General features: G+C 45.4%; 3 protein-coding genes and 1 non-coding gene across 3 annotated transcripts.

The window, feature by feature from the left end:
* On the plus strand, positions 1 to 1,445 carry nad1 (NADH dehydrogenase subunit 1; one part of a trans-spliced gene, as the record gives it; the window's edge cuts it).
* Positions 1,446 to 3,066: 1,621 nt separating this feature from the next.
* ccmFc (cytochrome c biogenesis FC) lies at positions 3,067 to 5,350 on the plus strand. Its single transcript is given in 2 exon segments — positions 3,067 to 3,845; positions 4,801 to 5,350. Coding segments are annotated over 2 exon segments (1,329 nt in total).
* A 3,600-nt stretch (positions 5,351 to 8,950) lies between these two features.
* Positions 8,951 to 9,024, minus strand: trnH-cp. The gene has a single exon. It is a non-coding gene; the product is annotated as a tRNA-His (tRNA).
* An 11,730-nt stretch (positions 9,025 to 20,754) lies between these two features.
* Positions 20,755 to 21,552, plus strand: cox3 (cytochrome c oxidase subunit 3). Its single transcript has one exon. The coding sequence runs from the start codon at positions 20,755 to 20,757 to the stop codon at positions 21,550 to 21,552; it is 798 nt and encodes a 265-aa protein (YP_009237634.1).
* Positions 21,553 to 26,029: the final 4,477 nt, after the last annotated feature.

Consider the following 26,029-nt stretch of genomic DNA (forward strand, 5'->3'; position numbering starts at 1 on the left):
ATCAAGGGCCGGGGCACAAGGGTCCTGGTACTATCCAGGTGCGAAGAACCCCGGAGGTGACTGCAATGAGCAGAAATCTCACTCACCGGCCTAAACGACGAGCAAACACTCGAACGTGAGAGCAAGGGATCACCTAACGAATGGACGAGCTCCAAGGAGGGAGGAAAGAGGAAGGCAAGAACCATGCTTTCAGAGAAGTGGCGGTCCGAATCTTATCTGAACTGCGAGAATAACTGACTAAGCCATGCCATAAGGGTCATTCTCCAAACGGGACGGGGTCAAGCCTTTAGATTTTTTAGTAGGTTGGGTGACAGATCGGCCATAGGAGTACTCCGGGATATAAACCAGGGCAACCAATGTCGAGCATACGACGATGCCGCCCGTTTTCATTTCGTGGAAGTCCCCGGCAGAGGAAAGGGCTGTAGGTGATGGCGCGTTCTGCTTCTTATCTAGATAGGGGCAAATCGTTCCTATTGGGTCGTGCGTGGCAGCTGGTATAGATGAATAAAGGCGGGCCGCTTGAACGGGACCTATTCTCTTAATAGGCGGCAAAGCTGAATAGGAAAGGGGCCGAGCTGACTGATGAGTTTTTAGCCTTAAAAAAAAGGGCTCTCTCATGTGAAGCTAACATGGCTGGCTACATACAAGTATAGCCAAATCAAGATGAGACGTAACGGACGGTCAGAGGCCGCAGCGGGACTATCATAGGAAAGCCCGCCCCCGCTAGCTAACATAGAAAGAGATTCCCGGATAGCAAAAGTCTCTATGTGAATCTCTTCCCGACAGGCCGAATCGGGCCACCACTTGGGATGGGAATGGCTCAGCCCATATGCATCATTTGATGAAAGCACTCCAGTCGCTTCCTCGAAGTGGCTTGTCAACCACGCTTTCCCTCCCTCAAAACAATGCTCCTCACCAACCTTAACGGCCTTGGGTTGGGGCAAGACTGCAATGAGTAGTTCGCTCCAGGACCCCACCCCCTCGAGAGCTGGATGCCGGCCGAGATTGAGCTGGAAGCCAACCTAGACTTTCCTGGGGCTTGCCTTGCCCCTACATCTTAAAAAAATGCGGAACCAGCCTCTTCAAGAAAGCTTTGCTTGGTAGGCGCTGCCTATTCACTCGGACAATGCTCTAAACACGAAAGTGTGACGCCCTCTTATCCCATGCTGAGTCACAGGCAGCGCCTCGGAAAGCGCGGACGAGCCACATGCAGGGAAACTTGCACGTGTGGTTCTGGCCGGGGACCCCGGTATACTGTACTAATATGTGTAGGTCCCCGTAATTCGAGTGAGATTGTCATGGCGCAAAAGCAGATATGGTCCGGTATTCCCTTGTTCCCTGTATTGGTTATGTTCTTCATTTCTCGTCTAGCAGAAACTAATCGAGCTCCGTTTGATCTCCCAGAAGCGGAAGCTGAATCAGTTGCAGGCTATAATGTAGAATATGCGCGGGATGCGATCCTTAATAGTCCACTGTTGGCGGAAGCCAATGTCCCGGGGTCCCGGGGACTCATTCTGACTGAAACAAGGGGTGGGTCTTTACCAACTTAAAAATCTAAGATTTTAGGTAAGCCAAAAAACGTGAGCGCCCCTACGCGAGCCTTATTGAAAACTCAAGTTCATTTTTTATTTTATATGTATTCTATTAATGCGCTCAAGCATGCGAAGAAAGCTACAAGCGATAAAAGCCCTTTCTATTTTATTAGTAAAGAGCTTTTATTGCTTGTTTAGTAAAGTCACGCTTTTAATTTTGATAGGAGTAGGTGCTTGCTGGGGCACTCTTCATTCTTCATTCGAAACTAATGAATGTCGGGTCGGGGGTTTCTGCCTTGTTATCAAAAAGGGAGTTGGGTAAAGCAAACTCCCTCCTTGGACGAGCACGGGGCTTAGTCAAGTAGAACCGGGTTGCGCTGCTTGATGCTCCGATCGAAAACAAATCAGTGGGGCCATGCCGGTACGAGTGAATATGCGTTAAAAAGGTCAATCCCTCCCCTACGACACCAAAAAAACCGGGCCGAACTTCTAACAGCCCGCCCGCTTCCATAGAAAAATATCGTGGCAACGTAGACCTAAGTGGTCATATATATTGGATCTTGGGGAACCATCACAAGTGCGGCCGGCCTATATTTAAACGAGAATGCCGTGTCGTCCAGCGGAGCCTAGAAGAAGGTGACTCGCGCAGACAGCTGACTCCTTCTTTTCAATAGAAAGGAATAGCCAAACCAACCCAGCTGGCTGGTCAATCTCAGAGATCTTATCGGCCGGCAAACCTGAGACGGACGACCACGGTCCCGACCTTATCAGCACCGGAGGTGTACTAATCAATGAACCCACCCCCGAAACCTACTTTCTTTTCTGACAAAATCCACCAAGCCTAACCGGTCACGACATGTTGTTGTGATTGAGTTTGAGGGACTTTCGCTGACAAAATCCATCCATAAACCTAGACCCCGGCTACTTTCGTAACCAAAGCGTCAAGACAACAGCCAAAGGTGACCTTTGGATTCTTAAGTAGGGGGCAAAGAGGAGCACGTAGGAATGCCGACCACTACATAAGCCACTGGTGGCTGAGAGAAAGCGAGCAGCACCTTGTATAGGTTGGGCGGAGCTTGAAGAAGCGAGCCCCTATCAGAGAAAGCCATTGCGCGCTAGCCTAGCTAGCTAGCTTCAGCTGGCTGTTATGTTAGTTGTAGCGCGCCTTCCCTCCTTCTCTCACTTCGGAAAGATTTCGCAGTATTTTCTTATGATGACCTGGTCGAGAGAGTACGATACATCGGTGTAAAAGATGGAGTGGGATCTGTGAGGTTGGTTATAGTAAGGCCTGGCCGGAAAGTCTTCTTGCCTCTATCATTGAAGGAAAGGTTGGTCAACAATTTGGAGAGTTTGCTTTTCTTTCATCTTTCTAAGAGCAGTCTGTTTGATCAAATCAGGGATCAGACCGCTCCTGGTGTTCGAACTAGTCATTAATGGTCGGCTTCATTGGTATCCTTTCGGTATGCGTTGCGAACACTTTCATTTTTAGCGTCTCATCTTATCTAGAGAAGCGAAACTCGAACGGATAGAGCAGATGGTCCAACTACATAACTTTTTCTTTTTCATTACTTCTATGGTCGTGCCTCGTGGCACGGCAGCACCCTTACTATTGAAATGGTTCGTCAGTAGAGATGTTCCCACAGGTGCCCCTTTTTCCAATGGGACTATAATTCCTATTCTTATCCCTTCATTCCCTCTTTTGGTCTATCTACATTCCAGGAAATTCATACGCTCCATGGACGGAGCAAAAAGTGGAGTCTTGGTCAGAGCAAGCCGCCCTATTCTATTACCAGACATAATTGGGAGAAGCTCATCCGAAACTAGAGCTGGAAACGCCTCATTTCGTTTCGTTCCCGTTCTTCATTTCCTTCTTATCGAATCCAAGGGGGACTTCTCATATTTAGAATCTTTCTGCGGTGTGCTCTGTTTACTATTCTTTCGTACTCTCTTCTCTTTACCACGCGATAGGTCAGCAAAGCGTGAGCGGGCGCGGAGAAGGATACACCAAAGACTTAGGCCTAACCCTAACGGGAATGAGCAACAACGAAATGACAAGATGGGGTGCTCCGGGCACCCCCATTTAGAAAGAAGGGTCGAAGGTTTTGGGCCTGTAGCTTTCCCCGTCCCCCCTTCGTCGGGTGGTGCTTGTGTGGGGGGTGTGCCACCTGAACCTGAAATCGGGCTTGAAGCTCTCGCCTTACCAACGAGCCGACAGCTGATGGCTGTTGGTCACGACTACCACCAAAAAGCTCCAATGAAGATGAATATTTCACATTTTGGAGTGTGCATCTGTATGTTGGGTGTTCTTCTGTCGTGCGACCCGGCGGCTTATGTGCGACCTGTGGCCCACGCCTCCTATTTGTTCGGGGCGGGCGGCGTGAACTCTGACTCGATCCGGGTATTCAATCCCGCCGCTGAGATGCTCAGTTGACTCCTTAACCTTGATAGGAAGATGGCTTATTCAATAATTCGTGCATAAGGGTAAGGAACTTTGGATGAACTAATGCGAATGGGTGTAAGCCTCGCTGCTCGGAAACACCCAGTGCTGACCACACTGAGAGAGACGAAAGCGCAGGTAATGCCAGTTGGCGAAGTGGCGTTAAGCATCCCTAGCGGTACGAAAAGAGAGGTCGTGATGATATCATCTACGTCCGTACCGCTCCTCGCGGAGTAGATCCCGCATCCAACCAAGTCTTTGACCAGGGAACGGGATAATTCCCACTACCGCTGGAAGGCCAGCCGGGCCGTGAGCGCGGTGGGAACGGGCTTCCCAAAAAGCCAGCCCCGGGCCGGGGTCGGCATAGAATGAAGGGGATGGCCCTAATGTTGTGTTGGCAAAGCCAACTTCTTGGGTTGCGGGCGGAGAAGAGCGGACGTGGGGACTCAGACCGGGGCGCAGCGTAACTAAGAGAGCCATTCCATTTAGGGCGAGACAGAATGGGCGGGCACGAGCGGTCTGGTGTCCGAGCCAATTGGTCAGACGACGACTACTTCACTTATTAGATTAGTATTCGCCGCCTATCCCGAAAAAAAATGGGATGAAATAGAAAGAACGCGAAGCGCTAGCGCTATAGTATATAAATGGATTTTGGGGGGGATTTGCTTCTTCACAAGCTTATCCCCGCCCCGACCGGCAGCTGCTGGGTCTCCCCATCTCTCCTAAACTTCCCCCGGTCTTCGGCCCGAGCTGTATGAGGCAGAAACTCGCCCCACGTACGGTTCGGAGGCCGAGCCCCACCCCAGCAGTAATGGTGCGGCTTAGGTCAACTAACACAAAGAAGATACAGTTCACTCAACGATTGCCTTTGGGTTCCGAACTCCATATGGGGAAGGAGCGTTGTTGTTTCCGAGGTCTCGATCATTTACATGGACCCACTTCTCATTCCATTTGTGGGAATTTGATGATCTATAAACCGTCCCTAACGAACGATCGCCTCATGTTTGAGCATGATGAATCACTTCGTGCCGACCTGTTGCCAATAAACTTTCCGGCCTCATATGAGAATGGAAAACTGGATAATTTTCTGCATCGGTGGATGAAGAATAGCGAAAATAATAATTTATGGTTGACCATGTTCCCAGAAAAAAGATACTTTAGAGAAACAACGAGCACGACTGAAGTGGCTATACATACAAATCCATTTACGGATAGATATGCTTCGATTGGAACTGGAAGTTCCAGAACAGGCGGCTGGTATACCACCATAATTAAACTGCCTTTTATTTTTTTTATTCGGATAGGATTTATGTTGGCTTCGTCGGGAGGCTCGCGTAGTTTGTTACGTCAGCTCCAAAAGGATAAGTTGCGTTGGAATCGAGAAAGTTCCGTGGAATTCTTAATTGCATTAAAAAAATCAAAGGAGTCTTCAACCCTCTCAATCAATAGAGGCTAGATCGGACTAAGGAGAGAGACGGTTGAGTACGGAAGCGAAAGCGGAGATATAGGCTAGCTAAATGCCCTGTGATAATACTGACATGAGTCAGGATAAATCCGAATGACTAGTGGCCATAACTCATTAAGCAATCTTAACCTTTTTCGCTTAGCCTTTCCTCTTTCTACCGTTACGAGATGCAGTATCCTCTAACGTCTTTGCTTGCACGGCTTTCGACCGGGACGGGAAGAGGTTTCCTCGTTGCATCTTTCCACACAGCATTGGTTCTGTCCCTTACCTTACCTTTATCGCCCGTCGGGCGTCAAGGTTCGCATTAGATCCCCTTATCTATCGTATTTTTGCCCCAACAAAAAGCCCAGAGCAAGGGGGGCTGGGGGGGGAAAGAATGCAATTCCGGAATCTCAGCCCCACCAAAACCAATGCCAATCGCTGATCTGTTAGTGGACAGAGCTTCTGGGCAATCCATTCTTTCATTCATGGACGGTCACTTAGGGTATAACCTTCTTTTCATCTCCAAAGAGGACGAGGCAAAAACAGCGTTCCGTTGTCCGGGTGCTGTTGGACGGACGGACTATTCTGCTGGCAGGTGATGCCCTTCGGTCTGAAGAACGCTATAGTTACCTACCAGCGAGCAATGAACCTCATCTTCCATTAGTTTATTGTCAACATCGTAGAGGTGGTGTATATTGACGATGTAGTTGTGAAGTCTTTCCTTCGGGTTATTTGTCCGATCTCAAGACAGTGTTTGAGCGCGAGAACACGGCTTGAAGATGAACCCGTAAAAATAAATGTGCATTTGACGTAACAGCAGGAAACTTCCTAAAGTTCTTAGTGCACAACAGAGGGGTTGAAATTAACAATAATAAATCGGGCCAGAAGTTGAAGAATGCCTCTCACACAGATGGACAGCAAAGAAGGCCTTCTAAGGCGGACTCTGGCTCTTTCATTTGTAAGAGTCCTCCTCAGGCACGAGATTGTCCGATGAAGGAGAAACTTGCTGGTTGCCGAGGACAAGAGGGAAGAACCCCTAGGGTGAATCCGTTACAGTTGCGGAATGCGATCACCCATTAGAAGCCTACGTCTGCTGGGCTTATGTATGTTGAGATAGTGCTGAATGAAATGGCCACTCTGCTCGTGCGATGGTCGATACCGGCGCCACGAGACGAGGCTACTTCCATCCAACCAAGGGAAAAGTGAAGTCCCGGTAAGCAAGCCATGATCATGATCAGAGGGAGAAGACTATTCATTCATCGTCATGAAAGGCAAATAAAAGGCTTTAGCTGCCCATTCTGGAACACGAACACGAAGCCTGATCCTAGTACTATACTAGTAGGTAGGGCTTATTATGGAATAGGAATAGAAAGCCCGGGAGGTCCCCCGTGTTTAATAGCATATCCAGTTTCTGCCTGGTTTGCTCTTTCTTTGCCGCGGACCAATGTGAGAAGCCCTATTAAGTGACTTATTGTGTTGAGTCGGATACCTCTTTAGAACGAAGTTTACCTCTACCTACTAGAGTACTAAAATTACTTCGTTCCTTGAAAGCGCTCTCTGCTTGATCTGGCACTACTACTAAAAATTCGGGTTATAGACGAAGGCGTTGGTCCATCGGTGCCTTAGGGGCAATCATCTGCGCCAGTGTATAAAAATAAATTTGCAATTTTTACAGTAGCGAGGAGAGCTTATGGACAATCCATTAGGATTCCGGCGACTCTAGTTTTTCTTTCTTCTAGTTGTAGTGCTAGATTCGTTTCCTATTTACGTTACGGATCGAATTCGTATTCCTTTTTCTCTTTCTGATAAGAACCCCCTATCTATGGGTCTTTTTTGGCTATCCTTTTCTCTCGGCCTCCAGTCTGACTATGATAGATAAGGGGGAATAAAATAATGGAACAGAGGTTGTACCTCTCTTCAACCAACCACTCCTGTCCTGGAGCAAGCTTAGCCAGCCATCCCATCCTTGTGGCAGGAGCCCTACAGGTCACTTGAAAGCTGACTACTGGCAGTGTCATTTCATATAACGAAGGCTTTCCATCCATGAAAAAAAAAATAACGATTGGGGACTTCTTAAGTGGTACTTTCCCTCTCCGGAACCATTTTTACCATTTCCTCTCAGACCATGACCGGAGTGCTGATTGCTATTGGCTTCGGCTGGATGTGTTCATCGCCACTGGCATCATGTGGTTTACGTCACTAGATCCTTCTCTTTCTTTTACTTTTGAGTACTTGAACTGGATTTCTTAAAAAGCGCATAAGATGAGTTGACTAGCCTGAAGCCAAGGAAATTTAAATAGGTTACGAAAGCGTTCCCCGCAAGAAAGAATCGGCTATCGTCGCTGGAAACTCTCTCTGGTCAATCAAGCTTTCGACAAGCGACTCTTGGTTGCGGTTATCGCTCCTTCACCTCGTAAACTCGGTAGCTCGAGAAACTTCTATCCCTTAAGGTAGCATTCATAGTTTTGAGTCAACAATACTTTGATTTTATCCATCGCCTCCGAAGTTCAGGTCAAAATAATAATAATAACTGGACATTTGAAATCCAGTAGGAAAAAGAAATGCAGACTTAAACTTTACTTTTTAATCTATTAGAAATAGAGTCTCTGAAGCCCGAACCATTGAAAGATGTTCATCCAATTTTACTTCCTTCCTTGGCTTCAAAGCTAAAAGCAGCCATTTAGATTCTATTATATATATATTATTATTATTATATAAGTTACCACCTTCCAAAACTGATTCAACTCAAGCAATAACAGCCGGCTGAATTCCCTTATCCCAGGAAGAGAGGGCTTGGGGCTTCCTGACAAGGAATTTAATGACGGGCTTACCTTTTCCTAGCCTTTACCAAACGATTAGCGAAATTAAATCGAGGAATCAAGGACGATTCGATGACTCTCTCCAATAGATCTCGATTTGCGGACGATGTCGTTAAAGAGTCGACACCGCTTTGCACAAGAATAAGTTCTTTGTATGGATGGACAGAAGGGCTCAGCCAGACCCGGTTCAATTCGTTTTTTGCGGGAATACCAACCAGGTTCAAGTTCAAGGGAAGAGAAAGCGTAACTGCTTGCTTGTTGTCCTCTAACTCTTTTAGCCTGCCTTGTGGAGGTCTCTCGGGTGTCTACGGCGGATCCGATCAGTCTCGTGATGAAGAGAAGTCTTTTCCGATCTTCCACTAAGAAAGGTATCGTCACGACAACAAAATTAGCCCGGTAAACTAGTCGGGGCTCCCCATGGTTTAGTAATAGGGAGGGGATAATGTCTTTTCATCCGGGGCGGGGGTTCATTTCATTCATTATGAACTAAAAAAAAAGTCTAAGGCTGATTAGTGAGGTCTTAAAAACTTCATACAATGAATGATAAGCCATTCCATTTGTGCTTTCAGCAAGTAGGCGACGCGAATCTATGGTTTCTATGTTTCAATCGGGTACCAATTGCTTGGATACGTTTGAAAGCCTCGAGATGACAAAAAGAAAAAAAGGATTCTAGGTTTGTCTTGTGTCTCCGTAACAAATGGTCCATTTATTGATGGGCGAACGACGGGGATTGAACCCGCGCGTGGTGGATTCACAATCCACTGCCTTGATCCACTTGGCTACATCCGCCCCTACCCCCGCACAGGTTTTAGTCTCTATCTACGATAAGATTCTTTCTGAACCCCCGCTATCAAAGAGAAGCTTTTTCCTATACTATAACTATAGTAGTAGCAAGTCTATTTCTTGTTTTTTGGAATTCGGGGAAGCAAAGCTTCAAACAAAGAGGTTGGGCTGTTCACTTCATTGATTTGACTTCACTTGACTGAAGAAAAAAGATAGGGGCCGGGCGGGCAGTGAAGGCTCGTTTAGTAGACAGCAAGCTCCGCTTTTTGAAGCCATCAGAGAAAGCCATTGCACGCTAGCCTCTTGTATAGGGTTCCCTGCGCACCCCTAAACTACAAGCTAGCTTTGAAGCCCCTACTTTCTCGATGGTTGGGGTATTGTATTAAAAGAAGCCCCTTTCTACAAACCTTTCTAATATATATATAAGGGAAGCTCTTCGAGCTTTCTTCGCATGCTTGAGCTTTCCCCTTACTATTAGTAAGGTTGTCAAAAGGTAGGTTTCTTACTTAGTGCTTGTGCTAAGGAGCTTCTTTCTCAAAGTAAACTTTCTCGCTTCTTGCTTTAGAAAGATTGCAGGGGCGCGTAAGCGCCCTTCCTTCAGCCGGCTCCGCCCTATCTATTCATCTCTTTTATCAAATGGATCTTTAGGGATCTCTCTTGTTCATAGATCTTGAAACCAGATCAATAATATCAATTTATCAATATATCTATCTGGATCTATCTCCATATCTAAGAAAGAACCAACACTTAAAGGGCGTAACCAACGGAAGGTTCTCACCCCCTGTCCCCGACATAGTTCTCCGACGATGCCCCCTGGGCGAAAGGGGCCACCATTCTCTTTCTTTCTTCAATCGTTCCGATCAGGACAAGTGGGTTGGTTTCGTCCTTCTATCTACGCAATTCTCTGTCTTCGTTCGTGATCATGTTGGGCGAAAGGTAGTTAGTTGTAGAGGAGCGGCTGTGAAACGGCGATTCCCCCCTTTCCATTGAAGTAGGGGGGCCTCCTTCCCCACCATTCCGGCCTATTATTGATAGGGATTTTTACCGATGCTGAAGGTAGCTTGCTTACCAAGCCACCCACTTGAAAAGCTAGTCGCCAGAAAGAAGCGGCGAGGACGCGAAGCTGTCTACGAAGCTTCCCTCCCCCCTGTAGTCGAAGTACTCGGCGCTACTTTGATTCAAAAGGTAACCGACGGTTCCCGACTTTATCCGGTTTCCGCAACCGTAATCATTTGTCACTCCATCCATAAACCTTTTTTTCAATAGCGGTACGCTCTAAAAAAAGTCAAGGATAAGCTTGCATTCTAGAAGCGGTAGCTTCCCGCCTCCTTCATTTCTACTGCCTCCTTCGGTGATAAAAGTTCCCTTCCCTTTTATAAAATGCCCGATTGGTCTGCCTCAGCAAATGTACAAAGTGGACCGCTGTTTGGCTGACCCTCTTCTTCCCATTCGGGTTGGGTTGACCCAGAAGTAAAGTAAGAAGGAATGGAACCACTGGAGAGTCGTCCGCAGTTCACACTTGGGCAAAGACGACTGACTTTGTTTGGAAGCGGAACACGAACCGATTTCCGCTATTCCGGGTTCTTATTGAGCGTAGCGAAATCAAGGTTGTTTATTATAAAGTCAGCGAAGTTTCTATGGTGTTCTACCTTTGCGTAGTATCGGTCCACAGTGGAAGGCTCCGTACCGACGCCTCACTACTACTTAATTAATGGCTAAGCTATTTCATAACCTGAGCTTTCCTTAACCAGCTGACCTTACTTCGTAACCTTAACGTACTTTCTTTCTTACTATATCATAGGCCTTCGCCACTTCAAATGGGCGCTTCGCCCTTTCTTTTTTTTATTATAAAAAACGGGGCCTTACTTATTCAGTTCAGGGAGGAAGAAAGCCAAAAGGGAAGTTCTGCGTCCTCACCTTTCAATCGAGCAACTGCGTTTCTTCGTCTTAGGCCTCCTTGCTACGTTGAAAGAACACAGGGAGTAGAGCGGCCCGTCTGAGTACATAAGATATTGTTTACCAGAAGAGGTTGTTGGGGAAGTCCCCGGATAGGCAGATCCAGATAAACGAAAGGGGCTTGTCCTCACTTACTTGAGCAAGGAATGAAAGACTCGCTTGCTTAGCGCAGGACGGAACAAGAAAGGAAAGAAAAAGAGAAAGACCCATAATTCAACTAAGAGAAAAGCAAGTAGCACAATCCCCTCACCTACGGATAAGACCCCTTCTGATTCTTGTACGTATACTAGATCTGTCTGGATTGGATCTACTAGAAGAGGCATCACTCGAGTTATGCCTCTTTTTATGCCCTTAGGCAGGAGGAGCGACTGGGCTCTCTCGATTCATAGCAACTGGGAGAGGGGATGGCGGAACTTAAACCAGTACTTGTCTGGGGTTTAAGAATTCATTCCTTTTAGAGATAGAGCTAGAAGCGCGGTTAAGCTATCACGCTTAGTGACATAAACAAACTAGCACCCTAGGGAAGAATCTTGGTCAAACCCGAAAGGAAAGCTACTTTAAGATAAGAAGAAAACCGAGGGGTTTCGTCTGTCGAATAGTTACCCAGGAAAGCAAGATGCTATGGAAGGAGGGAAACCCGCTAACTACAATTTAAGAGTTACCTTAGCCTGGTAAACCCGACACCTATGAGGATATCCGGGGCATTCTCCTCACTTTCGGGAGAAATGCACGACTTGATAGCTCATCTGCAGCCCTTCTCTTGCTCGGGCGATAGAAGCACACTCCAGAGACCTGCCCGCTTAGTTACATAAACAAAGAAGCTCCCTGGGGCAAGGAAAGTTAGCCACCTCTTTCACCCTCTGAGGGGTTTCCTTCGATAGAGGATTGGGAAAGGCATGACTACTATATTACTTGGCAGGTTTCATCATTCTTCCACCTCGAGGGATCGATGTGGGAAGGGCGCTTTCCACTATATGAGCTAGGAAAGCCCGTCTTTTGAATGAATTAACAAACCTTTTCCCTCCGTGGAGTGAGATCATCACGAGAAGGTTTTAGAAAACCGGGGATTTTCGCTTAAAGAGCGATTTATCTCCGTAGACTCAGATAAAAATCGAATCGTTTTGACCTGGCTTAAAAAGACGCGATTTACGAATGAACAAAGAAGAAGCGGGGAAGCCTTATTCAATCAACTACAATAAGAAGAAGGACAGGCCTGCACCTAGGAAGAAATCCAAAACGTCGAGGTCTCGACGAGCCTTGAATTTATATTACACAAATTGTTGTGGACATAGTAAACCTCCTACTAAGAGAGGGAGACCAATCCCCAGGAAAGGGAAGTCTCTTCGGCTAGGGGTTCCCGGCTTCGCGAGACCATTTCGATCTGCTCTAGGCTAAGCTCAATGGGGCCTTGCTTTCTCAATCGAAAATAAATGGAAAGAGTCAAGATTAGCGTACTGAACGATTTCTATTATTATCTTTGTAATTTAAGGCGTTGAAGAGTTCTCTCTGTCCTTCCGTCCCCCTAATTAGCTAGTTGTCCCGTCCGTCGTCCAATCCCTCACTTCGTTTGTGATAGTCCATTAGTAGTCCGAGCAAGATAGCTGCAATCGAGCTAGCATTGAAATGGAAAGAGTAGAGTGAAAGTAGCCCTTTACCCTTCCTGTTAGTAGGGGGGTCCGTTCTCTTGTTTCAGAAGCTAGGGCTAGGGTCAAGCAAGTCTGCCTCCATCCGTTTATTCCATAGCCTATCGAGCCAAGCCAGATCTGCAGCCAGTGACGATAACTAAGTAGTTAGTAGTTGTAGTACTTTACTGGGACGATCCACTAGATCCATAAGCCCGTAACTGAAAATAGCCTTTCTTTTCCATTCAAAAATGAAGCAAGGAGTGGCTGAGCAAAGTAGTCTAGCCGTAACCGCTACAGTCAAAAAAGTCAAGTAAGAAATGATAGAATGAGGTACTTTACTAGCTTGGCCAAAGGGGAAAGGACTATTCAAGCATTCATTCCAATAGGGATGGGGAAGATCTTCTAATGCTTCTAACCCACCCAAGAATGGGGAAAGGAACTTAGTCCGATCTTCTTCCGCCTACGCTACGTCAACTGGACTTTTGTCACTATAGTAGCGAGTAGCTCGAAAGCCGCAATAGAAAGGATTTAGGGGGAAGAGCTCAGGTCCGGCGATGACTACAAGAAAGAAATCGAGCGGGGATAAATCCAATTTCATTGCCAGAAGGTATGGTTGTGCCTGAAGAAGGGCAGTCAGAAGAGGAGAAATCAGCCTGAGTTCAATTAGTCCCAGCGTTATCAGTACAAGTAGCCAGGGGAGTGTACCAAACAGTTGAGGAAGGAGAGGTTGTTAAGGAGGCAGCACGACACAATAAAGAAGATCCGAGTGAAGCATAATTTTTGACTACCTCAATCAATGCCCGAGAGCATTCAATAAATCTTCTCTTCCTCTATCTACCCCTCTATCTACCCCTGCCTCGGTTGGTCGGTCATGGGGCTTCCCTCTGCCAAGAATTGAGAGAGGATATTCCGCTTTTACTCAGTACACAGATTCGGATTAGTCAAAATAGAACTAGACAGATTCACTCCCGGATTGGAAGGAGGAAAGCAGGTCTTTTAGGCCTACCTCACATTTGTCTTCTACGAGGGACGAGGGAAAGGCGGATTAGGATGAAAGGATTTTTTAGTTCATACCAGGCACAAAGGCCTAATCAAACCAGCAGGCGATAAATTCCCGATTAAAGTCTTGGAGGAAGGGTGGCTACTCTCTCTTTTGAGATTTTCAGAGCCAGGAGTTTAAGAGCGGCAGTCCTTATGCCGACAAGAAAGGGGAAGACTTGAATAGCAGACAAAGTGGAATATGACTCACTAGGAAAGAAGAGATCAGCGCTTTGGTTAACAGTTGGAATTCTCCCTCGTAAGGCAGGCTCTAGTTCGACTAGCTTTTAGCTGGAACGTGGTTAACCGGAGATCGTAGTCTCAATCCTAACGGCCAAGGAAAAGAATAACAAATGAAAGGTTGCAGCCATTCAGTAACACAACCCCTCCGTCTTTTCCAACAAACATGAGTTGAAAGAATCCCCGGAATTAGACTACAGAAGTCAAGCCTTCTAAGAAACTAGCAAATTTACCCTCAGCTCGACCAGTCACTTGACTGTAAGAACGACTAGAAGGAGAGGACTTTGACAGCTCTATGTTTCATGAGGTCGAACTTCGAATGAGCTATACACTCTAGGAGAAAGCCACTCTACCGACAGGGTAGTCACCGACGTTTCAAGGCGCTCGCTCTAGTGAGTTAAGGTGTATGATCAGGCCTCCTACATGGTATCCCTGCCTTACATCAATTCGATAAGCTCTCACTAAGTAATGGAAGATAACAGGGATACCACTACCGATAAATCCAAGACTTCGGTTAGCCCCAATTGGTAGATAAAAAGCCTTTCTTTCTACCCTTCACCACACCATGTGGATGGGGTTCATAACTACTCCTCTTACTACAGGACGCTTACCTAGCCGCTCCGGCTCTGCCCAAACTTTTCTGGTTTACTCCAACATTCCCTACTTGTCTGACTGTTGCTGAGCTGTTTTTGGATATCAAACGGACCTCTCCAGAAGGTAATTTTAATGTAGCCCCTCTTTTGCAATCAGTTTCGCTACAGCACCTGCTGCTCTAGCTAATTTTCCACCCTTTCCAAGTGTTATTTCTATGTTATGTATGGCCGGTTGAAGTATATTCTTATTTGTGATCAATCAGTTCCATGGCTTACTAATATATTCATTCTTGCGCAATTAAGAAAGCGTGAAAAGCGCTACGCACCTTAAGCACTAGAAGGAATCCGGAAATAGGTTCACCCCTTAGATCGATCTTCCCCAGCCTTGCCATCGAGAGTGAGACTTTATCCAAATCTTTCATACCCTTGTGGAAAGCATCTTGATTAGAGTTATAGGAGAGCGAGAAGCGAAGTTAAGAGGCTGGTATGCTATAAATGAGCGATAGCCTTTTTGTTAGCCCCAATCCATCCTCCCGATAGTCTGATTATCTGTTATTCAGGTAGCTAGGGGGTAAATGGCTTCATCATCTCAGTCCGGTCTTACTGTAGCCTCATGGAGGCCTGGTCGATAAGTCAACAGATCTTCCCCCTGGTAAGAAGTTCCTATTTTATCTACTACCCGCTCAAACGTGCCGCTTGTCGTCTCAATCTTTCTTAAGAAGCCAGAGCAAGTGCATGTGCCTAATACTCAAATTAGGTTCTCTTTCCACTTTGACTTCGACTATTCTTACTTCCTCGACTCGACCCCGAGATCTCGAATTCTTAACAGACTCTTCCTCTGCTGCCAATTAAGTAGCACGAGTGAAAACTCTTCCCTCTTGCCCTTATTCGTTCATCCCCTTTTCTTTCTTTTCGTAGGCTCATTCTAGTTCGGTTGGTGAGTACGATATCACTCAAGTAGGTCATGTAGAAGGGGATTCGTGGTAGTGATATAAGCGCAGGCCTACAGAGAATCAGCTCTTGCAAGCGAGTCAAATGCTGTTGATTCTTGCTTTCTATCGAATACTACAATAGCCAGTCCACTTCAATATAACATATAGCCCCGAAGAAAGAGTCCAACCAGTCCTCCTTCTTCGTGTCCTGCCCCCGGGAAATCACAGCCCTCTAGATGGTACAAAGAAGATAGCTCTGACATACATCCAATCTATATACAGCGTGATCCGTGTTATGATAGAAGTCTAAGTTGTTTATACTTTTTATATAGGCGATATAAGGAAGCAAAAAAGGATCGCGTGTAGGCATCCAACTGAGATTTTGATATAGAAAGATCTTACCCAAGACGATCATCCGGGTAGTAGGATTGGGCCGTAGAACCTGCTTTGATAGAAAATAGGATCAAAGCCACTTCCTCTGCTTTTCTTTCTGGATACCAAAGGGTTCAGTTCAGGGGCATAGCCTAGCACGATTACTACATAGAAAGAATTTAGCTTGCTCGGGCGTACTTCATGCTTACACCTAAAGCTGTCCCCAGTTCTCTTCCTTTTTTTTGTTCGGTGGTGAGCAATCGATCGAGAGCAAGGGATGCTAGCGCTCTGATCCTCATATTCCTTGCTTCAGTTGGCGCACTACACTAAGATAAGAAAGCGTAGCGGTTCGTAATCAAATCAGCTCTTTCAGCTAGTCTTCTTTTATCCACAGAATCCGATGCAGTTAGCGAGAGTCGTGGTAGTTCAGTTCGAAAGGGGGTAGAAATCCTAAAAAAGGTATGCCCTACCCTTCTTGCCATTTCCTGCACTAAGCCAAGTTAGCTCATCTTAGGGTTTTCTTTCTTATTAAGAAAGGCTTAAGTTCTTCCTTTATTAAAACAAGGTCCGAGAGTAAGATGGCTATCTTTTCAGCTCTTCTTACTATGCTTTCCGTGGTAGCAAGGCTTATATCAAACCAGACTAGTTCCAGGTGGTTTAGTAAGGGCTTTAGCAAAAGACGTAACAAGCAAGGTATGAAGACTACACTTCACACGAACCAAGTGAACGTTTCCCAAGAGCTAGTGCTCTGATACCATGAAAGAGTTGAAAATACTTTGAGCGGATTGGGTGAAGGATGTGTATATCAATGTAAGAAATCATCTGTTTAATTAAATAGAATACAACACCTCTTGCTTGGCCGTTACACATGGAGTAATCACATAATAGTTATATAAGTAGCCGCTACGATTCTCAGAATTTACCTGCCCATTAGCAAAGTATGCTCAGTTATTATTGTATACGCAATAAGATAAGTCAAGTGCGCTAAAAGCGACGTCCCAGTCTTGAGACCTGATCAATCCCATGAATTCTCAATCCTTATGCTTATCAGTCTTCGTTACTCGGATTACAGTCGAGCTATTTTATTGCTTTTTTGTGATTGTCTATTTTAAGGGATATGCCCATAGGGAAACCTAGATTATTAACAGCAGGAACGTACCTATCGTCATATCTGAGGGGACCCGGTCTCAGCAAGCTATGGGATATAAAAAGGTATGCACCTTCCTCTTTGGATGCAGGGTCAGTCATTCTGCTTTGGTTCTGCTGTTAACCACAACTAACATGACTTAACCAAGTCAGATGGCCTCTCTTCTTTTATTAACTCCTTTCCTAAGTTTGGGAAATCTCACTCACTACACAAAATCTATATGATATGTGTGATGCCGACACCTAATATAGAGAGAGTAACGACGACTAGAATAAGAAGAAGAGGTTATGAAGTAACTCGACTGATAAGGAGAGGCGGGCATTGAATCTCTGGCCTTAGCCTGCCTACCAGTCTTGATCTCTTGCAAGAACAAAGGGAAGCACTAATAAACTATTTCAGCATGCGAAATTATTCACTCTCACAGCGATGCTGAAAAGGTCATCTCTACTCTGGCTCAACACTCCCCTGACTTACGCGAAAGAATAATCCTCATAAAACAAGCATCCCGGTTGAGCTCAAGGCTGAGAGCAAGAAGTTCGATCAATTCAGCCAGTCTACTGCTTCTGAAAAGACTTCTTACTACTCTAGTTAGGAAGTATAGTTTAAATATGGGCTTCTATCTTATTTGTTCTCCTCTGCGGTAAGAAGAAGTAGAAATCTGCAGTTAAGATGAATGCAAGAATAGGATCTTAGCTCCCGTTGACCGGCTCTACGACCCCATATAAATAGGGCACTACTGTAGTGCTCATTGGGCCTCCCTCTTTATCTTAAAATTAAACCGGCATACTGAAATCGATTGCACTAAGGGGCTTCAATTTAGCTGAAAGATGGAGTTGAAAAATAGAAAGATATTGGTTACATCTCGCGTACTTGCCCATATTACTTATATGGGGTGACCCACTTCTACTTAAGCTGATTCCAAAGCCGCTCCCATTCCTCAAAGCCCTGCTGCAGAGTCAACCCCTCCTTCGGCCGGTTCATGAGCTGCCCTAACTCTACGCTCGGTAGCTACCGGATCTAATGCACCATTCTTCGGCCTTGGTTCTTTCCTTTCTATATGCTTGTCCAATCTTTTTCTTTGAAGCAATAGAGTTTTCAAGAAGGTTTATATCATTTAGTACTTGTGCTAAGGAACGAAAGTAGTTTAGTACGGGATAAATCCACTTTCAGAAAACCTTTTAGGGACTCATCAAATTTCTTTTCCTCTACAACGGGGAGGGTTTCACCGCGTTTCACCAATCTTGTGAAAAAGACAGGTCTTTTCCAGGCTCGAAAGCCATCCATATCATATATCATTTCAGTCCTAGTTCCCATATACCCAGTGTAGTAGATGAGTTCATAGCTATTTCTTTCTCCTAGTGACTACTCCGAGTAAAGACTACTGACCTTAACCCGTTAACGGGTTTTTGGACATTACTAAATAGATTATGAAGAATCCTCTTCCCCTTATTCCCAGTCTGACTCTTCCAATTTGTAGAGTTGGGCAGGTGAATCAAGATAAATGACTAGGGGATTTCCTGCCCACCCTTGGGGTGTCATCAATATTGGCCGATCAGTTAATACTGAAGCTGAACCATCTGCTGCCGCTGGAGTGCCTTTCCCGCAATATATGTTGTCAGGTAAGTATCCTTAGTGTTAGTGAAAGCGGAAAACAGACTTCTGAAAAGGACAAAGGGCTATATGATGGCCCGAGGTTCAGCTTTCAAGGGGGGGATGAGCGAAAGGTGCTCAAACTAGACTATACTATGGGAACGTTCAGAAGCTATGATCGTACCCAGGACCATTCGACGTTTGATTCTTTCTATCAGGGATACCGATGGCTCTGTGATAGGGCAAACAAAACAAGGTGCTTTCCCACTTCCTTTTTCGCTTTGCGCTTCACTTAAGGCATCTTAAACACGAAAGACGGCCTCTCTCTCTCTGAGACATCTCAGCGGTAGTTCTTCTCAATTAGCGACCTAGCCACGTGTAAACAAACAATGAATTTCGTCGATCTAATTCTAATAGTATATAATAGTAGTAGAAAAATAGCATCAGTGTCTATTAGAAGAGTTGCCTCTCCCAGGTAAATATAGATAGCCTAACCGAACAAAAACAGAAACTCTAAGGAAATAAACAACCTAAGGCTATTTGTTATGATGGGTAAGTTCCCAGCTTCATATATCGATTTATGCCTTTATAGACTCCTTGAGCACCCTTTGAAAGATAAAAAAAGAAATAGCATATATAGATAAAAAGAAGAAAGCTGTTCATTCGGTGTTCATGCCGTCAACTTTCGTATACTCGTTTTGTTCGTGCATTGTTCTTAAAGCATTCTTTGTGGCCCTATTGGATCTAGTAAGGGGAAGGCGCATAATGGTATGAGAGTTTTGAAAGATGAAAGGAAAGGCCATGAAAAAGATGAAGAGAGAGGCTGTCCCAAAAGGACAGGTACAAGACGAAGTGGCAGAAAGATAGAAGTCTTGCACCCTTCAATGCCTTTTCATGCTGATTGGGTAGAAGAAATTTGACCTCGGTTGGTGCACCGGTATACCCCCTCCATCAGGGGATTGTGCGGGAACCGACCTGACCTTATATATAGGCTATCCCCAAGTCCATCCTATAGCTTATATCTAGTGACTACTATCCTTTTCACTAAGCTCTTGGAATCTTTCTATCCCAAGCTGCTCACTTGCTTTGAGTTGTATGTTTATGGGTAAGGGGAAAGCAAATAAAATAAAGGCTAGTCCTATTCATCCTTCTTGATAGATTTCTTCATCAACAAGCAAAGAGAGGTTTAGGCCATGATCCAAGATTCTCAACAGGAACAAGGAATCCTCATTCATATTGATCTGTTGCGAAGCTACAGGGGTGTACTCACTCGAGCGTTAAGCCGCGAGAGTTACAGGAGAGGAGCGAAGTGAGAGGCGGATATGCTAGTCAAGATTTGGTTGTCACTCGAGTTACAGGAGAGGGACTTCGTACGACTAACTTCGTACCTTATGCCCTTAAACGCATAGCAGACAGCTATCTTATTACTTTGAAAGCCACGTTTCACTTCTCATATGTGCCTCCCCTAAAAGTCTCCTTTCTTCTTGACGGTTTAGAGCTTGAACGTGGGCCGTGGTATCTGACGGGACATTGGCCTCCCTCCCGCTACGGCTCGCTGTACGTTCCTTTAGCTATAGGCGTGTCCAATCCGAGAATAGTCCGTTCCACATAGTGCAAGGAAGCTCGGTGGGGTTTCATACGAGGGTCCTGCGTACTGTGCCATCGTCCAACCAGTACAGTATGGCCATTTCAAATCGCCCCGCGAAGCTTTCGGGAAGAGGGGTAGTCTTGCGTTCAGAAAGAAAGGTTATCGTATCGAGATTATCAATCGCTCTTTTTAGTGGGGAGGAATAGTGCAGGAAGGGAGCGAGACCAAGCCGAGCCACTAGGAGAGTAAGCCCTTCCCACGTGTAAAGTTGAATAAAAGAATGCAGCCTCAACCAGAGAGATCAACCTGCGCCGCCGGCGGCGCAGAACGCACTAATCCGCGACTAGCAAGTTTTCCTAAACCAAACTTCATAAATAGAATTGTTACTTTCAAAAAATGCTTGCTGAAAATCAAAGAAAGGAAAGAAGGTCCATTTTCCCACGTAGTTCGTCGGTCAAACCAACGATTCTCTTCTCAAAGTTATAGAGAGATCTTTTTCTAGTTAGACTTCTATCAATGCAATGAAAGAACCATCCCTTCCTATTTCTTTGTCCTGTCAGATAGAAATATAAGAAGACCCAAAAGAGCCCTTCTTTACCACTTTAGGGGGTGGGGGTGAAGGGGGGGTTTACATACAACCGAGGCAAAGTGGTTTATGATTGAATCTCAGAGGCATTCTTATCATTTGGTAGATCCAAGTCCATGGCCTATTTCGGGTTCACTCGGAGCTTTGGCAACCACCGTAGGAGGTGTGATGTACATGCACTCATTTCAAGGGGGTGCAACACTTCTCAGTTTGGGCCTAATATTTATCCTATATACCATGTTTGTATGGTGGCGCGATGTTCTACGTGAATCCACGTTGGAAGGACATCATACCAAAGTAGTACAATTAGGACCTCGATATGGTTCTATTCCGTTCATCGTATCGGAGGTTATGTTCCTTTTTGCTTTTTTTCGGGCTTCTTCTCATTCTTCTTTGGCACCTACGGTAGAGATCGGGGGTATTTGGCCCCCAAAAGGGATTGGGGTTTTAGATCCTCGGGAAATCCCATTTCTTAATACCCCTATTCTCCTTTCATCCGGAGCAGCCGTAACTTGGGCTCATCATGCTATACTCGCGGGGAAGGAAAAACGAGCAGTTTACGCTTTAGTAGCAACCGTTTCACTGGCTCTAGTATTCACTGGCTTTCAAGGAATGGAATATTATCAAGCACCCTTCACTATTTCGGATAGTATTTATGGTTCTACCTTTTTCTTAGCAACTGGCTTTCATGGTTTTCATGTGATTATAGGTACTCTTTTCTTGATCGTATGTGGTATTCGCCAATATCTTGGTCATCTGACCAAGGAGCATCACGTTGGCTTTGAAGCAGCTGCATGGTACTGGCATTTTGTAGACGTGGTTCGGTTATTCCCATTTGTCTCTATCTATTGGTGGGGAGGTATATGAAGGAACGAAACAGTGGATTTAGGAATGAAAGCTCGAATACAAAGAGAACCGGGCTTTTCCAAAGAATTACTGCTGCTTTCCCAGCTTCGTTAGGAAAGTCAGTACCCAATGCTTGGCAATCCTTGGTAGAGCTTATTTATGATTTCGTTCTTAACCTGGTAAACGAACAAATAGGTGGAAATGTAAAACAAGAGTTTTTCCCTTGCATCTCGGTCACTTATATATAACATTTGAATTTATCTTACATTTTTAGGACGACATGTCGACTTTCCCTTTACGCCAGTATCTTATCCTCGAAATGGGGGAAATGTTAGATAAATATATATATATTTACAAAAGGGTAAATATCGTTAGACTGGAACGGGAAATTTTGACTGGCAAGTATCAACTTTCTTTTTTTTGGGTCAGAAGAGAGCTAGAGCGCATTCCTATTAAGATGGACCAACTTACTTTTTATAGGTTCAAGAGTCTCGAGGACGATTATTGGCATTTATATCTTACTTTAAAACTGGAAGATGAGCTCATTCTGATCTCACTCGCTAATCTACTAAATCAGTACGTTTTTACTCAAAATGTCTTTCTTGAGCAGTCATTCCCCGGCCAGACCGATACGCTTTTTGTGGCTGAGATAAGAAGTTGGTCCAATCTGAGACTCCTATTTGTTATAGATTTATCTATTTATAGTCATATTCTTTGTATAAAGCGGCTTCTGGACAAAATCAAGCCTCTTATCGAGGATCAATTCATTCTAAATCTAATCGAAAACTTTCTGCATTCGCCGGTACTGAACAAGGCTGGGAAAAACATATTAAAGGGAGGAATACCTCCCGTCCGATTTCTTCATTCCATTTTATTGAACTTCTTTTTAGATGATATAGACAGACATTTTCTTTCTAAGTTTCCGGGCGCTACCTTCGCGCGATTCTCTCATCAGCTGCTTATTCCCATCGGGACTGAAAAATCACGAAATATAAGGAACTACTTCTTTTTTCTAGTCTTCCCTGCCTGTCACCGAGTGTGACAGCCGGGACACAGCCTCCGAAATGAGTTCGAGCTGCTCCTTCCGCAGCACTTCCAGCCTTAGCTCCAAATTCCTTATGTTTGCTGCGGAAGTGCGAATGCGTTCGTCTGCCGCAGCTGAATCTACCGCTCGAATATTCCTTAAAAATAAATTGAGAGTTCTCCGGCGGTTTTGAATCGCCTGTTGTATTTGACGCATTTCCGCATCAATTGCGGAAAGCCTTTTGGAAGTTGCCCATAGCTATGCTATTACGAAATTTCTTTGATTTGAATGAATTTGATGAAGAAGACACTTATTGAGCCTCCATTTATAGAGTGGTAGAGGAATCCCGCCATGCGTCACCTAATTTGATGGCAGGCACAATTCTGGCTAGTTCTCCGCACTACTTTTCTGCAGTTGAAGACTATCATGCCTGTTTAATGAAAAACTGGCTGGCTCTGGCTACCTTGCGGAGCAAACAAAATCTCCCCCAATCACACTGCCTGTATGAACAAACAAACTTTGTACAACCAGCTTACGTGGAAAAGATTCGATATTCTATGCCAATAGACTCGTGACATCCATGTACTGAGTCGTCAAATGAGCCACGTTAAGAAAGCCCAAGCTTATACGCATTGGCTGGCCCACAAGGTGCCCCACCCAATAGGGCCCGAATGAAAGACCCAAGCCTACATGAACCATCAAAGAAAGTCCTACCATACTAGATAGCTTAGAAATTTACCGTGGGAAAACCCTGTCTTATGTGACTGCGTGTGCTTGTTAGATTGCTTGGGGTTCTATGTTGGGCCCGCCCACTCTTTGTCACCTTAGGAAAATTGACTTATCGGCTGTCTTTCTGGGCCCTATGATGGACCTTTATATAGAATAGGAGAGGGCCAAGAATTCTGTTTCCCGTGGCACATTTAGTTCTGGTTGAGGCTTTCTTTACCCGGTATAACAGGGCTCGGAAATTCGCAGCATTGCGGCCTGACTCATCATAAGTTGGAGTGATGAATCCTGGCCCTCCCGAGCCTTGTAACAATTTTCCGATTGAATTAAGAAAATTACAAACTTGTCCGTTCCGTTTCACATTTCCCGCCAAATATAACTGAAATAAGATTCAAGAACGTTCTAACAACCACGCAACAGTCATGCTTCGCCGATTCCTGTTCCACGCTCCTTTCACGCGCACGTGATCGTTCTCTAACCACCGCCTCTAAACCGCTCCCTCACTCATAGTTTCGCGCATAAATACCTCTACCTCCTCATTTCTTTCATTTTTATTTGCATTCTCTCTGAAGGAAACCCTTCTCTTACTGGCCTTCTCACTCTTCTCTCTCCGCCATGGACATCTCTTTGCGATTCACAGTGCTCTTCGCAATCTCGATCCTCGCAATGCTCTGCAACCCGAGGGTGACCGCCATTGAAGGACTGGAAGCAAGCTTCACACCTTCCACAACGGCAACTACACCGTCGACTCCACAAGAACTCCAAGAACACTCGTTCTTCTCTCACACAGCACTCCTCCCCCCGATCTTGTCCCATCTCGGCTTCCACGAGCTAGCCACGGCGGCTCCTTCACTCTCTGACTCCGCGGCCACCGCTGCCTCTGCCTGGACCGGTCCTTCTACGATCTTCGCTCCATCAGATGCCTCCCTCTGCACCTGCTTCTCTTGCTCTTTCTCTAACCTCCTTCGTGAGCACTTCCAGGTCTCTTCACAATTGATTATATGCGGAGAGGTACCAAGATCGAGACCTTGAGTCCAGGCCGTTGCATCCCCCTCACCTCTGATTCGGTCAATAGAAAGACCAGCACAACTGCTAGTGCTAAGGTCTTTATCGGAGGGGTGGAGATCACGCAACCTGATCTCTTCAACAACGGCATGGTGGTTATTCATGGCCTTCAAGGTTTCATCTCTCCGCTCTCTCCGTTTTATTGCGACGTGGAGAGGATGACCTCGCTCTCGTTCCCGTTCCATCCAGATCATCATTCTGGTCAACATATCAAGACTTCCGGCTCGGTGCAGCCTGCTATAATGCGCCTGATGCTCAGAGATGCCATGCTCCGGCTCCGTAACAATGGCTTCAGCATCCTAGCCCTCGCTATGAAGGTGAAGTACGCCGAGCTTGTGACTCTTAACAATACAATATGACGGTCTTCGCCGTTGACGACCATCTTCTCCGGTTATCACTCTTATATCATATCAGCAACGTCAGGTTCCACATTGTGCCGAACCATTTCTTGTCGATCGCGATACGCCTTCGATCACCCGGATAGATTGGGATTATACAGTAAAAAAATAAGAAAAGTCTTGCTATCATTCCTCGCCTTACTACCAAGCGTAATAGCTAAAGAGCTAAGAGTGCTAGTGTCATTCCGTCTAGCGATAGTGGGCCAGTAGTACCGGTATGTATCTATTGTACCAGTAGTTGCGATTTTCATTCATAATTTAATCGTCCTATGCATTTCCAGTTCTTTTCTTTCTCCCTTTACGCGAGTTTAAGTTTAAGTTGAAGATTTCCTTCCCTTCCTGCCGAACTCTCTCTGAGTTCCCTGCCAGCTAATGCTAAAAGGCAGTCCTAATCTACTTCTTTTTCTCTTCCAGCTAGTTCCGGTTCTCTTGATTGAAGATGGGTTGATATGGGTTCATGCGAGCTCCTAGTCATTTCAAGGTACCTTGGATGGGGTCAGAGCTAACAGCTATGGAATTCCCGGGGCTGGTAGCAGTCTCAATTCTCGTATGCTTAACACGTGGTGGAGCTAAGGATTTCATACCTTCTTTCTTTTAACTAATATCCCGTCTTCCCCGCTCTTCTCTTTGATTCCGCAAAGAGGATCTTTCTTTCCAGTTCCAGCAAATCAGATCTTTATCTCGTATGCTGTCTGTGCTTTATAGTCTATTTCTTTTCCCCCTTCGCTCGTGACCAGGGAAGCTTCTCGGTAAGCATTCCTTTAGCAAACGCTATGCCCCTCTTAAGGTAGGGAGTGCAGAATCAACTAGGTCCCACCTCTTTTTAGCCTTTCTGTCCTCATGCTAGCCAATCTCTGGCAATTGGTCTATGGCAAAGGGTCATATTCAAGATGTGAACAAATCGGATGTGCACATTCATGCAAGATCCGGTGCTCTCTTTGAAATATCCGCTCTTAGAATAAAAACTTATTTCGGAAGATAAGAAGTTGCAGAATCCGTCAGCTTGCCACAGAACTCATCCAGAAGGAGTATGCAGCCAGACTGACTACGGAGATAGAAAGAAGAGGATGGGAAGATGAATCAATATTAAAAATAGGTTGCTAGAGAATCGGATCTTAGATAGTGCACGAATGAATGCATAGTGAAAGTAAGTCCATCAAAATAAGTCCATTTACTTCGTAACCTTTACTTGGAAGACTAAACCCGCGCCTTACCTAGGGCTGCAAGTAAGGACTTCACATCCGGATTGGACGCAAACAAGCGCACCAGCTATTTATATAAATTC

The sequence above is a fragment of the mitochondrial genome of Medicago truncatula (assembly GCF_003473485.1).
Source record: "Medicago truncatula mitochondrion, complete genome".
NCBI lineage: Eukaryota > Viridiplantae > Streptophyta > Magnoliopsida > Fabales > Fabaceae > Medicago > Medicago truncatula.